This window comes from Gopherus evgoodei, unplaced genomic scaffold, assembly GCF_007399415.2.
Source record: "Gopherus evgoodei ecotype Sinaloan lineage unplaced genomic scaffold, rGopEvg1_v1.p scaffold_62_arrow_ctg1, whole genome shotgun sequence".
Lineage (NCBI taxonomy): Eukaryota > Metazoa > Chordata > Testudines > Testudinidae > Gopherus > Gopherus evgoodei.
Window position 1 is genome coordinate 627,555 of NW_022060083.1, and position 16,136 is coordinate 643,690.

Consider the following 16,136-nt stretch of genomic DNA (forward strand, 5'->3'; position numbering starts at 1 on the left):
CGACAAGAGGAGTAGCGCTGAAATCAGTATTACCATATCAGATTAGGGTTAGTGTGGCCGCAAATTGACAGTATTGGCCTCCAGGAGGTATCCTTCAGTGCACCATTGTGACCGCTCTGGACAGCAGTCTGAACTCGGATGCACTGGCCAGGTAGACAGGAAAAGCTCTTCAAATTTTTGAATTTCATTTCCTGTTTGCCCAGCGTGGAGCTCTGATCAACACGGGTGGCCATGCAGTCCCAAATCCAAAAAGAGCTCCAGCATGGACCGTACGGGAGATACTGGATCTGATCACTGTGTGGGGAGACAAATCTGTTCTATCAGAGCTCCGTTACAGAAAACGAAATGCCAAAGCATTTGAAAAAAATACAGAGTCCACAGCACAGTGCTGCGTGACAAGCGTAACGGAAAGCCAAAGATTCAAATGGACGCTCATGGAGGGAGGGAGCGGGTACTGAGGACTCCAGCTATCCCACAGTTCCCGCAGTCTCCGAAAAGCATTTGCATTCTTGGCTGAGCTCTCAATGCCTGTAGGGTCAAACACATTGTCCTGGGTGGTTCAGGGTATATCTCATCAATTTACCACACCCCACAGTGAAAGAAAAGGGAAAAAAATTGTTTCTTGATTTATTTCAATGCTATGGCGTCTGCTAGGGCAATCCAGGGAAAAAGGGCGTGAAATGATTGTCTGCCATTGCTTTCACGGAGGAAGGAATGAGTGACGACATTTACCCAGAATCACCCACGACACTGTTTTTTGCACCATCATGCACTGGGATCTCAACCCAGAATTCCAATGGGCAGAGGAGACTGCGGGAACTATGGGATAGCTACAAGATAGCTACCCACAGTGCAACACTCCAGAAATCGACGCTAGCCTCGGTACATGGACGCACATGGCCGAATGAATGTGCTTAGTGTGGCTGCGTGCACTTGACTTTATACAATCTGTTTTACAAAACTGGTTTATGTAAAATTGGAATAATCCCATAGTGTAGACATACTCTCAGACTTGACAAAGCCCTGGCTGAGATGATTTAGTTGAGGATTGGTCCTACTTTGAGCAAGGAACTGGACTAGATGACCACCTGAGGTCCCTTCCAACCCTGATATTCTGTGATTCTATGATTAAGCTTCTAAATCACAACCTCAAAGCCCATTGAATTTGTATGGGAGTTAAGTGCCTAATTGTCCTTCATCCCTTTGAAAATCTCCTCCCTACATACACATACATACACACACTTACACAATCCTTTTAGACCTTTTGGAAATTCCCTATCTAAATAAATAAATATAAAGAGGAAGATATGCTTACACTGTTATATTAATTAATAGGAAGATTAATGTTCCTGGCAGGGATTTTCAAAGGAGACCATGGGAGTTCAGTGAACAAATTCCACTCACATTCAATGCAAGTTGGGCTTCCTAAGTTCCATAGGCTCCTTAGAAAATCCCAGCTGTAGTGACAAAGTAGTAGCTTAGGCATTAGGAGACCTGACTTCTATTCCTTCACCCCCCATTTCTGACCTTCATGACCTTGGAGAAGCCACTTCCCCTCTCAGTGGCTCAGTTCCCTTCTCTGTAAAATGGGTATCTTGATCATGGATGGGATGTGCAATCTATATAAATGCTAACATTTCAGCAGGATCTAAGTGGGTTGACAAACGGATGAGATGGTGGCAGAAGGGTGAGCAAAGGGGATTACACGTGAGTGAATGTCATGAGTGAGGTGGAAATTATGGTGTGGGTACAGAAGGAAGATTGAATGGGGGGGAAGGAAAGCTGAGTAGGTACAAGCAACTGGCAAGGGTGCTCTGAAATCGGGATGAGACCTACGGGACTGGGTGTCTGGAAGCATTCCTAACAGGTCTATAATATGAGATAGATCTCATGCTGCATTAGAATAACGTGGTTGATTTGTTGTCCCAGATTTGAGGGGTGCGTGTACCCCAGAATTTGATTAAAGCAATTGCAATCATATTATGTACATTTAGCCATCAGGAATTAAAAAAAAAAAACAACCTAGAACACCACATAGTTAAGGGTTAATTTGAACAGACAGGGCTTCTTGAGGCAAGATCATATACCAGCTGTAGGTTTGCAGCTTCTGCCTTTAATATAGGAGTTTATTATGACTAAGTTTGTTAGGAAAGTTAGTTGACAACTGGTTTATTGATGTTGGGAGAAGCGATGACCCAGGAGGGGTCACTATGATACATGTATTTTGTAAAAGTTAGTTATAAAGAGGGCTAGATAATAGAGTTTACTTTGGGGAAATTCTCTGCAGCTATCCAGAGAGATGTTTTTCATGACACCATACTACCCTGAAGGGAAGCACCTTGCCATCACCACTCTGCTGCAAAGTACTCAATACCATCTCAGATTCTAGATAATGATTTGGGATGTTCTAAACCTATTGCTTATGTTTGGATGTGTTTAAATCTAATAAATTGTCATTTTAGTTAAGAGCACGCTTACTTGTATCAATCATTTCTCAGATGAAAATGGATGTGTTCCCATTGATTTATTTCTGATAATGCCTGGTGTGAAACAGTTAAGTTACCACTCCTTTGGGTTCTGAAAACCCTGGGTAACACATCTGCAATACATATCTATCTATTGGCTGAGAATCAGGGACTTGAATGCTTACCTTGCAGGTAGCAAATACTTTTCTCTTTGCTGTTATCTTTCAACTTCCCATTCTCGAATTTGCTTCCCAAGTCTTTTGTGCACACAAATGCCCCTAGGCCAGGAAAGCCAGACTCATGAGGAGTGAATTCAAACCAGGTGCCTGTGAAACATAGATAGGGTTTATTAAAAAGGCCCTTTCAAGTGCCAGCTTCTTGTTGTCCCCTTCTTGGATGATTGTAATAATTTCTCAATTCCCTGGCCACTCTGCTCTAACAGGGAATCCTACCTCTCTTTTCACTCTGTTTCTTCACCCCGTGATCATTTTCAAGTCATTTGCTATGATTACCTTCTCCATCTAATGTTTCCTCTTTAGGCCAGCATGTGCTGTCCTTGGATATCCCAGAAGCCTGTGGAGCCAGCACAGCCTTCCTCCACCCTCCCTCCAACCACCTATCTCTAACTCTGACCCAAAAGTATCAAGAAAAAATTACTCATAATGAGTCAAATCTAAAAGTGATATATTTAACTGTAGAGCTAATCAAAAAAAGCAAACATTTCTGAAGTTTTCCAAGTTCTTTTCATTTCTGAAACTGTTCCTTATTGGGCAATTTACCACAAACTTATCTGATAGACATTTATATTGAAAATGTTTTTCAAAGTCACAACTGAAACAATTATGGGAATTTTTCATTTACTGAAAAACCTGTTTGTTTTTGTTGGTTTGTTTGTTTTTTGCTTTTTTACAATGAGGAACATCAATAACCATTTTGGTAAAATCCTTGATAAAAAATGAGATAGACAGATAGACGTGAGAGGTTTATGCAAAAAACCACCACATTTTCTAAAAAGGCCATTTTTAGACTAAAAAAACACATTGTTAGATTGCATTCAGTTCTATTAAATAGTGACTCCACCTAGCAGTGTTTACAGTAGCAGAAACGGCAAGAAGCAACATCAATATTTATTTTTCCATCAAGTACTTGACATTTCAGACATGGTTTCTCTCACTATCACCAGTGTGTTATGGTTTTACCTGGGCTGTTTTCATCTGCTTTATGTGATATCTTTGCTTCCACTGCCGCATAGATGGGATAAGGATTTGTCCCACTTGTGGAGGCATCATCTTGTTCAGATAACATGGTCTGATCATACTGGAAAGTTAAGAATTGATGAGCACAGAAATACACAAATGTTGGTGATGTTCCCAGTAATTCTGTTCCTGGCTAATTAGTTCAGGCTAGGAATTAGAAAGACCCTTTTTTCTGAGACCATCATCATCTTCATCATTGTTCTCTCATTCTAGTGTGCATTTGTTCTGTACCTTGTGGAAATACCCTACATCCCCATGTTCATCCTTATAATATGATTGTGTGGTATCTAATGCAAACTTTGTCATGTTGGGTGTCTTTGGAAGGCCCATGATGCACTGAGCATTGTTGTTGCAGTAATGTTATAGTTTATAATTGCATGTATATAGTTATGAGGCTGAAAATGTGTTTTTATGGCTTAAAATAAGCCCAGGCAAAAACTCTCCAAGAGCGGAGAGGCAGTTCACACCTCATCAGGACTTGTATGGGACGAACCCAGCCCAGCCTTGCAGGAACAAAGGACGATGGCCTAGGCAACAACAAAAGGATCTGTTGGAGTCTCAAGTGAGTCACCCCCCTTCCTTAAACCCACTTCTTCAGATGCATCTGATGCCTCCGTAGAAGTGGGTTTTTTACCCACGAAAGCTTATGCCCAAATAAATCTGTTAGTCTTTAAGATCAGTTAGAATGTGTTTTGCTTTTATTTCATTTGATCAAATCTGACTTCAAATTGACTTAAAATCTTTAGTTTAAATCTATCTTTGTAGTTAATAAAGTAGTTAATAATAACTGCTTGTTAATTTTACTTGAAGCAGTGCATTTGTTCTGGAGCGTGTCAGAGACTCCCCTTGGGATAACAAGCCTGGTACATATCAATGTCATTGATAAATTGACAAACTCATATAAGCGTGCAGAGTACAGCGGGCATAACTGGACACTGCAAGACTAAAGTTCCTAGGGTTATCTCTGGGACCAGAGATATTGGCTAGTGTCATTCGGTTGCACAATCCCAGGAGCAGCTTACATGCCAGAGGCGGTGTGTAAACAACCCAGGAGTGGGGGTTCTCACAGTAGAGCAGTGTAAGGCTGACTCCCAGAGTCAAGGATTGGAGTGACCTAGCAGATCACCAGTCCAGATAACACCAGAGGGGAACATCACAGCACTGTATGGACAAACAACAGGGTATTTACAGTCCATGGTCGTGACTTTCAAATAGACCTAAGGCAATTCGACCCAGATTTAAAAAAAAATATTTAGGCACCTGAAGATGCAATTAGACACGTAGTGGACTTTCCAAAAGCACCTAAGCAAGTAGATGCCTTGGGATATGTCTATCCTGGAGAAGGAAGGTCTGATTACCAGGTGGAGATACACCAGCACTAACATGATAAAAATATCAGTGTAGCTGAAGCAGCAGAAGCAGAGGGAGGGAATAACCACCTTGAGAATGTACCTAAGTTCTAAATCACAGCTCAAGTGTGTATGTCTCCTTGAACTAGGAATTAAATTTCCAGCACCAGTGTAAACATAGCCTGAGTTCCATCAAAATTAATAGTAATTAGGGAGCAGCAGTGGCAGAAAATGGTTTTCAGTTAATAGTAAATTCAATTAAAATTCATTTTCATAGCACTGAAATTATTTTTGAAGTCAGGTCAAATTTGTTGAATTCTTCCATCTGAGAAAAAATGGTAAAAAAGTTTAAATGCTTTATTTTGGCTGTTTTGAAATTAAACATTTTAAAATTTTCTTTTGGAATGTTATTTCGCTTGAAAAATTAGGTAAATTGAAAATAAAAGTTTATAAGAAAACCCTCTGTCAAGGCTGATTCCCCACTCTGGCACTTCGAGTGCAGAGGGTGGGGCCTGCAAGGACTCTAAAAATTAATACTGGCCACTCCAGGCTTGTGTTAAACTCCCAAAGTTACAGCTTTTCGCTGACCTTGGATTGGTAGATGCTGCCACCACCCAAGTGCAAAACACTTTTGGGAGCCCAGGAAGGTGCACATGGGAATTCCTTCCTGTGGGGTACCCTCAAGCCCTTTCATAACCCCACTCTGGGGAAAATCTGAGAAAGGAAAAGAAAAAAAAAAGAGATAATCTGTTGCCACCAGCTAACTACAACATGTGCACAAACCTCTTAAGACACAGAAATCCATTTTGTTCTTAAAAAAAAATGTAAATTTTAAAGAAAGAAAGAAAGAAAGAAAGAAAGAAAGAAAGAAAGAAAGAAAGAAAGAAAGAAAGAAAGAAAGAGACATCTGGACATTGAGGCTATTTCTAGGTTTTAAAAGAGCAATTACAAGGATTAAGCACCAACAATAGCTTTCTTGAGATCCAGTTTAAAGGTTACAAGCAAAACAAAAGAGATTAGCACAGAGGAATCCAAAAGCCATAAAGAAATAAAAAGAGATAAACCTAATAGCATCTTCCTAGATGATTTTTCATACCTGTCCCCAAGCTTCTTACAGCATAGTTGCTGCTCTGTCCACCTCTGCCCCCGAGAGAACAACAACAGACAGATAAAGGGGGATTTTTTTTCTCAATTTTAAAAAGTTCTAGCTTTCCCATTGGTTCTTTTGGTCAGGTGCCCACTCACTTCCTTTTACCTATGCATCACAGTGAGACTTTTTAACCCTTTACAGGTAAAGCAAGTAGAGAACAGCTACTAAGAGGGATTTTATAGCTAACTGGCTGAGTGGGTGTCCATAAAAGGGAGCTACTCTCCACCCTTCATTTATCATACCCTCCAACAATGACCAGAAACCAACCAAAAAACAAACAAACAATCAAAATTTGCAGCTGAATAATTTTTTAGAAAACCATCCAATGCTGTTTTAAAATTGTCAATGATGGAGAATCCACCACAATCCTTGGTAAACTGTTCCAGTAGTTATTATTCTCATTATCTAAAATGTTTACAGTTTTTCTCCAGTCAGAATCTCTCTAGTTTCAGCTTCCAGCCATTGATTTGTATTAGACATTTTCTCTGCTAGATTGAAAAGCCAAAATCAAGACTGTGATGGAGACTTTTATGCCTTCTAGCTCTCTTCATATTCTGGAAAGTCAAGGATTTTGGGATCATATGCTAGAGTGAGATTTCCAAAACCACCTAAGGGATTTAGAGGCCAAATTCCCACTAGTTTTAATGGGAAATGGGTATCCAAATACCTTACACAGCCTTGAAGTCCTCTCTTTAGAAATGCTCAAATGCCTCAGTGATCTCTTAGAGCTTATGGGAAGAGGCTGACATTTACAAAGTTGCCCGAGGGTTCAAATAGCTTTGAAAATATCATCAGGAGTTATTATTATACTTCCACGATTTTGTTCTTGTAACCAAGTACTTTTAAGAAAGGGGGGGAGGGATACATTAAGTAAATGCATTGACTTTTCAGTGGAACTCTGGATTTACACAGCAACCCACCTGCTTCAATATTTTATAGACAACAAAAGAGGCCCAGACATCAGTCAGAGAGAAGAGTTCATCTTTAGCTGCCTGGCACACAAGAGAGTATGCCTTATGAAGATCCCATGAAGATTTGGAAAGTGTATCACACAGACATTCTTCCAAGTCCTGTACTTTCTCTGTCCAGTTCTTATCTTTGTAGAGGGTGGACATGCACCTTTTAATGAACCAAAAGGGATATGGCTGAGACTAAGGGAATAGGATAGGGAATTCCCTTCCTCCTTTTAATCTTTATACCTTTTATTTTTCATATAGGGAATTCTAATTATCATCCTGGCATTGTAACAAATCTGTGATTTAACAAAGACTTTATTCACGGCTGTCTGTCATCACGGCCGCTGGGAAATGTATGGCCATAACAGGGATAGAGTAAGACCCTCTGTTGAATGCCAAGACCCCATACATCATTGTGACTCTACCCAACAGAAGGCAGTGGTGAACATACTAATCAGGCCATTCTGAGTGTGACCCAGAGCCCAGGGCTCGGGCCCTTCTTGAGCTACTGGGCAAAATACATTGGAGTACAAGGTATATGACATGAGGAGGAGCAATTGATCCCTCCCAGCAGCAGGCAGTGGTAACATACACACATACACACACAGAACCCATTTCAATACGTCACCCTTGAACACCCTTCGCATTTTCTGCCACCCTAGTTCACTTCAATGGGGTGACTTTCAGAGTAAAGTTCTACTCAGCAAGCACGAGAAACAGAGAGGTTTCTGAAGATTTTCCTTTCCTCATCTCTTTCTTCGTTGACAACTCCACTCTTTTTGCTTCCTCCCAAGCCTCAATACTGGGGACCTGTTTACACGTCACTTCAGCTCTGTTTCACTTTGCAAGCTTTTCCAGTCTTCTCTGCTTAAAAGTGGGATTTCCAAAAGTGACTTAGGAATGCAAGTCAAAGGGTCAGTCACAGGGTATGTCTGCCCTGCAATCAGAGGTGTAACCGCAGCATGAGTAGACGCAAATGCACTAGTTTTGATCAAGCTAGCATGAGTGCCAATTGCAGTGAAGCTGAAGAAGCATGGATCTCTGTGAGGAGTTGCTGAGGGTCCTAGGCAGCCTTGTACAGCCCATGCTGTAGCCCCAGAGCTTCACTGCTATTGATGTCTGAGCTAGCAAGGTTAAAGCTAGCTCAGATATGCCTATGCCGGTTACATCATACCCCCTGTTTGCAGTGTACACATACCCTTAGATAAAATCTCACCCATAAGGAATTGAAAATTTACAGAGATAAATAATAATAAGAATGCTCCAGTGGGCACCAACTCTGTTCAGGAAAACTTGCTCATTCTCACTTCTGCTGACATGCACCTACCAGGTAGAACCCGATACCCCACACAGATACAGGACAGCATCCAACAGGCCCTGCTTCTTCATCTCCACCAAGGTTCCTTGAAGGGCTATCATGGCCCGCAGACCTCCACCTGATCCTAAGATGGTGATATTGGGCATGTTATCCTTTGTATCCTGGGTGAGGGAAAAGAGTGAAAGACAAATGAACTATCAATGCTGAGGCATCTCTGCTATTCAGCTCTTGGTATCCTTTCAAGAATTTCACACAGAATCTCAAGTTCCAAGACTTGTTTGCTTATGTTGGGAAGCATTCCTTATCAGGTGCCCAATGACCTGTGTCCCATGATGACTCAAGAGCAAATGCATTTTACCCTGCATATTCCCGTATCATTCAGGGCCCTTTGAAACTCATAAGAAGACAAAAATAGCCATATTGGGTCAGACTAAAGGTCCATCTAGCCCAGTATCCTGTCTTCCAACAGTGGCCAATGCCAGGTGTCCAAAAGAAAATTAAAAAAAAGAGGTAATCATCAAGTCATCCATCCCCGGTCGCCCATTCCCAACTTCTGGCAAACAGAGGCTAGGGACACCCATCGCTACCCATCCTGGCTAATAGCTATTGATGGACTTTTCCTCCATGAATTCATCTACTTCTTTTTTGAACCCTGTTATAGTTTTGGCCTTCACAACATCCTCTGGCAAAGAGTTCCACAGGTTTGACAGTGCTCTGTGTGAAGAAATACTTCTTTTTGTTTGTTTTAAAACTTCTGCCTATTAATTTCCTTTTATGACCTCTAGTTCTTGTGTTATGAGGAGTAAATAACATTTAGTTATTTACTTTCTCCACACTAGTCATGATTTTATAGACCTCTATCATATCCCCCTTAGTCATCTCTTTTCAAAGCTGAAATGTCACAATCCTATTAATCTCTCCTCATACTGAAGCTATTCCATATCCCTATATCATGTCTGTTACTCTTTTCTGAAACTTTTCCTTTGTGTTTAACGTCTTATGCTCCAACCAACAGACCAGAATTTTCAGGGATGCAAATTAGTGCCTACAAGGCATTTCAAAAGCAACTAAGCAATTTAGGTTCCTAATTTTACTGTCCTCCATGTTGACATCCCTTGCTCTCAATAATTCATGGGAGTAACTGTTTGTTTGTTTATTTGTTTGTTTGGACAAACTTGTAATATAGGACTGATTTTTTTTCCCCATTTTGAAGCACTTGGAGAAGAGGAAGGTGATCAGGAACAATCAGCACGGATTCACCAAGGGCAAATCATGCCTGACTAACCTGATTGCCTTGAATGATGAGATAACTGGCTCTGTGGAGATGGGGAAAGCAGTGAATGTGATATATCTCGACTTTAGCAAAGCTTTTCATAGAATCATAGAATATCAGAGTTGGAAGGGACCGCAGGAGGTCATCAACTCCAACTCCCTGCTCAAAGCAGGACCAATTCCCAACTAAATCATCCCAGCCAGGGCTTTGTCAAGCCTGACCTTAAAAACCTCTAAGGAAGGCGATTCCACCACCTCCCTAGGTAACCCATTCCAATGATTCACAACTCTGTGAGTGAAAAAGTTTTTCCTAATATCCAACATAAACCTCCCCTCTGCAACTTGAGACCATTACTACTTGTTCTGTCATCAGGTACCACTGAGAACAGTCTAGATCCATTCTCTTTGGAACCCCCTTTCAGGTAGTTGAAAGCAGCTATCAAATCCTCCCCCCATTCTTCTCTTCTGCAGACTAAACAATTCCAGTTCCTCCAGCCTCTCCTCACAAGTCATGTGCTCCAGCCCCCTAATCATTTTTGTTGCCCTCTGCTGGACTCTTTCCAATTTTTCCACATCCTTCCTGTAGTATGGGGCCCAAAACTGGACACAGTACTCCAGATGAGGCCTCACCAATGCTGAATAGATGGAAATGATCACACCTCTCAATCTGCTGTCAGTGCTCCTACTTATACAGTCCAAAATGCTGTTAGCCTTCTTGGCAACAAGGGCACACTGTTGACTCATATCCAGCTTCTCATCCACTATAACCCATAGGTCCTTTTCTGCAGAACTGCTGCCTAGTCATTTGGTCCCTAGTCTGTAGCAGTGCATGGGATTCTTCAATCCTAAATGCAGGACTCTGCATTTGTCCTTCTAGAATCTCATCAGATTTCTTTTGGCCCAATCCTCTAATTTGTCTAGGTCCCTCTATATCATACCCCTACCCTCCAGCATATCTACCACTCCTCTCAGTTTAGTGTCATCTGCAACCTTGCTGATGGTGCAATCCACACCATCCTCCAGACCATTAATTATTAATTAATGGTTAATATTAATTAATGATTAATTTTTCTAACCAAGTTTTACCTTGAGTTTGTAAAGAATTTCAATCATGTTATTGAACATGATTTGATTAAACCATTTCTGTTATACAGCAATACTAGCTGTAGTAAGACAGAACCAAGGATGGGGACCTCTTGGGATGCAGTCAGCGATGTTTGTATCATCCCTTCCTGCATCAACTTTGAGTTGAGTTGTGATATTATTGACATAAATTGCAACCACTATTATATATTTGGAACATATATTATACAAAGTTTGTCATGTGAAGTGTCTATGAGGAGGTTATGATTTGCTGGTTATTAGTGTGCTATCTGTATGCATGTATCATTTTTGTGTTTAGAGTTATAAGTGTTGGCTCTATACTGTCTGTATTTCAAATTTGTGCTATATTTCTGGGTGACACCCAGACAACATGGCCTCAGCACTGCCTAACCTGCTTGATTGCCCATTATGGAGGATCAGCTATACACTTGACCCATTGAGAGAAGTCAGATTACCTTTTGACTCAGCAAGGCATGCAGGGACATGCCTATTGACCAAACTCTGAGGCTTTTCCATGCCATGTGCTTGGTGACTTGTGTTTGGAACAAAGAAAGCACAAGTCACATGGCAAAAGGACTATAGAAGTCAGAAGCAGCATCTCCATTTTGTCTTCAATTCTGTTTCTGACCTCTGGAGGAACCTTGCTATAAACTAAAACTCTGAACAAAGGACTGAACAAGCTGGGGATGTGCTCCAGAGACTTGATTTAAGCCTGCAGCATATTCCATCACTGCCACAAGCTTGAACCAAGAACTTTGTCGTTACTGTATGTAGTTGATTCCATTTAACCAATTTTAACTCTCAGCTATATTTCGTTCTTTTATTAATAAACGTTTAGTTTTTAGATTCTAAAGGATTGGCAACAGTGTGTTTTGTGGGTAAGATCTGATTTGTACATTGACCTGGATCTGGGGCTTCATCCTTTGGGATCAAAAGAACCTTTTATCTTTTACTGAGGTATTGGTTTTAATAACCATTCATCCTCATAACGAGTGGCATTGGTGGTGATACTGGGAAACTGGAGCATCTAAGGGAATAGCTTGTACGACTTATGGTTAGCCAGTGGAGTGACACCAAAGTCCTCTCTGTTTGGCTGGTTTGGTTTGCCTTAATAATAAAGGAAACCCAGCCTTGAGCTGTAACTGCCCTGCTCTAAGCAATTTGTCCTGAACTGATACTCTTAGTTGTGTCCTGCCAGAGACAGCATCATTACAAATGGTTACTAAACCCTGAGCACCAAAAAAACACCCAGGTCACTTTCCCTTCAGATGAAGGAAGAATACTGTGAAGAAGAAGCAGTGGAAGACTCTTAGGCTGAGATTTGCAAAGCTGTCAGTGGGCAGATGTTCCCATATATGTTAGGTCCACAGGAGTTCGCATCCCTCTAAGGACTGCCATTTTTCAATGATGGGTAACAATCCTGTGATGTTCCTCAAATTTCTCCATCATGCCAGCTAACAGAGTAACCATGGGGGGTGGGCAGCAGCAGCTGGATTTTGCCCTCTGTAAGGTTCAACCAGCAGAGGGGGCTGTGATATATGCAGAAAGTATGTTACATAGTCACTGTTCATTACTCATATTAGTAATAAGTCAGATAAGTATTAGTAGCTCAACCAACTCTGTCCCTCTAACGCTCTCTGTGCACTACAGTGATGGCTCTAATCCCCCCTTCTCATCTGTTCTCTGCTGCAGGCTCTGTCTGGCCTGAAAATCACAGCGCTATATACACACACACTGCAAAGGGTTTTTAGGAAGCACTGACTGAATTAGGAAGCACTGACCTGACTTCATGTGAGCATGCAGCTCTCTAGAGGTTAGTCTCAGCAAGCCCCTTACTGATCCTTCAGCTGAAGGGGTAGGGGCTTGTGCTTTTAGCACTGAAGGCCCCCAAGTTTGAGCCTGCCAAAGGACATAAGGTTTGTATGTCTGTAGCCATGGGTTGCCTTCTTGGTGCTTTGGGAATGTTGTATTTCAAGGGGAACATCTCCATGGGGCAGGATTTTTAAGGCATTTCCTCCCACCGTACCAGGCACCTCAATCACCATCCACATGACTAACATCCTATATTGTTCTCCTTAGTGCCAAGAGGCATGATGGGCCCCTATATTACGGGGAGACTTTGGCAAACCAGTAAAGTGCCTGAAACCACTATGGCTTATTGTTAAAGACAGCCTAGTCAGCAAGCTGTTAAAAGCAAGTCTCAGCTTGACCAAGGCAGAACGGGAGGGGGGATTTAGGATATCACTGAAAGGGCAGCTTGACCCCACTTCCTTCCTGATAAGAATTGAGTTAAAATTGCTGATACATGCATTTTCAAAGAGTAGGAAATGTCTCAGGAATGTCTATTGAGGTCTCAAGGCTGAAAGTTCTGGAAAGACCCACACCTGGTTAATCAATAATCAGAAGGAACCTCTTGCTTGAAACTGCTTACTTAACAAGGTTTCTTTAATTACTAATGTATAAATAAGGGGGAAAAGCTTGAGACAGGTGGGACTCGTTTCGGGACTGGCCTCTCCCTCTAGATGCATCTTCTGTTCCCCAGCAGCAGACGGGCTGCCGCTGTATCACTTGAAAGCCACACTCAGCTTTGGTAATTATCAAGGGATGGGGGTGTTTTATTCACTTGTTGTGGCCGTGTGTAAGTGCTTGAGACTAAGTAAAGTTTAGCTTTAAGTGAAAGCACTCTTGTGTTGTCCTGTTTGTGCCAGCCATCTATTGGTTGGATGGCCGTGCCTCCCCTGAGTTATTTCCTGACACCTCCTCGCATAGACTAAAGTTACCAAGAGCTTTGGGTTGAAAGAACCCCGGGTAACACTTACCTCATCACGGGCAATGCCAAGGCTCTTGAGGCACTCCAGGACTTTTTCCTTTCTGTTCTCAGTGGCTTTTTTCTCACCTGCCGAGAGCTCATGGGAAAGTCGGACACATCCACCATCCTGCCAAAAATAAAATACAAATAAAAATATCTCATTTCTCCTACGGCTGCATAGTGCGGAGACATGGGGACTGTGCACAAATAACACCAGTCCCTGGCATTTTCCCAGGATTTACTCTTTGCATCTGTATTATGACTATAACTGGAAACCTCAGCCAAGGTTACAGGTGGAGGTGGGCAAATGACTGATTTTTCCCTTCACTGAAGTTCTCAGAAATTGGGAAATAAAGTTGGCTTTGGTTGAATGAAATTCAAAAATTGTGAAAGTTTTATCAGATTGAAAGAAATCTACTCTGGGTAGAACACAACAAGTTTCTGTAGGACAAATTATTTACCTTTCTCCATTGAAACCTTTTCATAGTTTCTTCCCATATTTCCCCGTAGAGCTCCTGGTTGATGTGAATTCTTTTTTCAGTGACAAATGTACTCTTCAGGGAGTGCCTCGATGGGAGGACCAAGTCAACCTCTAACTGTTAGTTTCTGTGGCTGGTTCAGAGAAAAGGAACATTTGTATCGTCCCATAGGGATATTGAGTGGAATTTAAGAGTCTAAGGGAGTTAGGAGTTGAAATCCTATCTCCACCTGAAATGTAAAAGAAAATAAGCTAACATGGAGTGTGGTTGGTTTAGAGGTTCCACTTTCCAAATACAAATAAGAGAGAAAAAATGGGTGGTGGTGATGAGGTTCAGATTTAAAACAAAAAAACAAACAACAACAAAAACCCACTGACCCTAGTAATAACATTTCTCTCCTGCTACAACAGAAATTGATGATGGTTCATGTTCCCAAGCCTCCCTTTCCAATAAAGTGTATATATGGGGGAGAGAGAGGGAGAGGGGTGTGTGGAGATAGCCAGATAGACATCTCTGATCTTGGTGTGTGCCTGGGAGAGCAGGAAACAGTAAATCACTGGTTGGAAACCTTTAGGCGAGAGAAAGAGCTGAGAAAATAGACACAGCCCCCATTCCCCATTTGGGGCCTTGTTTATTCTGGTTCCATTCAGCCCAAGTGCAAAGGTGTCAACTTGACTTTTAATTTTAAAGTTACTTCCCTGTGAAAATTTGGCAGAGGGCATTGTAACTGGTAGACTGACAGCAGTCAGTTTATATGGAAATCAATTTAGGGCCCTTGCAGGCTCTAGGAAGCACTCTAGAAGTTAAGGCAACAAACCTCATTGGAATTCCCTCTGCTCCTTTTATAACTCCAGCCCTTAATTGCATTCTGCGAAGCTCTGTCCCCACACCTGCGGTTTGCTCAGCTTACATTTCTGAACATATGTTATTGTGTCTGTGGGTAGGTATGTGAGTGTGAGTGTCTAGATCCTGAAGAATGTGAACTCTGGATCTGCACTGGTGATTTTCTGCTTTTAAACAGTGTGTGTGTGTGTGTGTGTGTGTGTGTGTGTGTGAGAGAGAGAGAGAGAGAGAGAGAGAGAGAGAGAGAGAGAGAGAGAGAGAAAGGGATGGGATTACTGTCTCCTGCTGGAGACGACACAGCTTGGCTGACAATGCTCCATGAACCCCATACAGAAGGCCCCCAGGAACACACTCAATTTGCAAGTCTTTTTTTTTTTTTTGCATTTAGGTGGTGGCAGTGTTTACCAAGCCAAGGTCAGAGAAAAGCTGTAACCTTGGGAGTTTAATACAAGTCTGGAGTGGCCAGTATTAATTTTTAGAATACTTGTGGGCTCCCAACTTCTGCACTCAGAGTGACAGAGTAGGAATTAAGCCTTGTACACATCAGTAATACCACCTTCCTGCTCATCACTGATATACCCCTGTAGGGAGATTAAGACGTGACAGTATATAAGTACCTTCATGGTCCAGTTAATTAATTTAAATAAATTATGTTCTGATAGAGAATATGACAGGAGCATCACCTGATCTCCAATTTTGCAAGTATTCTCTTTTTGACTTTTATCAAGATAGACTTTTTTGCCTTCTGTTTGGATTTTCCCAGTTTAACAGCCACCTGCAAGTGAATCAGATTAAGATGTTTTTGTCAATGCTTGCAGGTAGATTTCCAGTTTGATTCCCTCTAGCTGTGTGCCATTGGAATGCTACAAAAGGTGCTCTGACATTCACATTCTTCACCCAGTTGTCATCTCAATGTATGTATGATCTGTGGAGGCATCTGGAGTTGCCCTGAGTGTCATTTAAATGATTGGAGTCAGCATATCCCAATTGCATCCATTGGCATCTACCAGTTTCCACAGCATTAGTTTGATGATGCTATTTGTTCACTCCACCATCTCTGATGATTGCGGTCTATATAGATTATGCAATTTTTGTTGCACTCCAAGCAACTGTAAACACCTTGTAACGTTCACCC

At 41.7% G+C, this 16,136-nt stretch overlaps 1 protein-coding gene across 1 annotated transcript in view; it reads right to left on the reverse strand.

Moving 5' to 3' along the window:
• LOC115643560 (cytosolic phospholipase A2 gamma-like) overlaps positions 1-16,136 on the reverse strand; it is a 56,357-nt gene that overhangs the window by 24,758 nt on the left and 15,463 nt on the right. The window contains exons 3-7 of the mRNA XM_030547587.1: positions 13,690-13,806; positions 8,504-8,646; positions 7,141-7,339; positions 3,665-3,782; positions 2,651-2,791 (exon numbers count right to left, since the gene is read on the reverse strand). Coding sequence (XP_030403447.1) covers positions 2,651-2,791; positions 3,665-3,782; positions 7,141-7,339; positions 8,504-8,646; positions 13,690-13,806 — 718 coding nt within the window. The remainder of the gene's footprint in view (positions 1-2,650; positions 2,792-3,664; positions 3,783-7,140; positions 7,340-8,503; positions 8,647-13,689; positions 13,807-16,136) is intronic.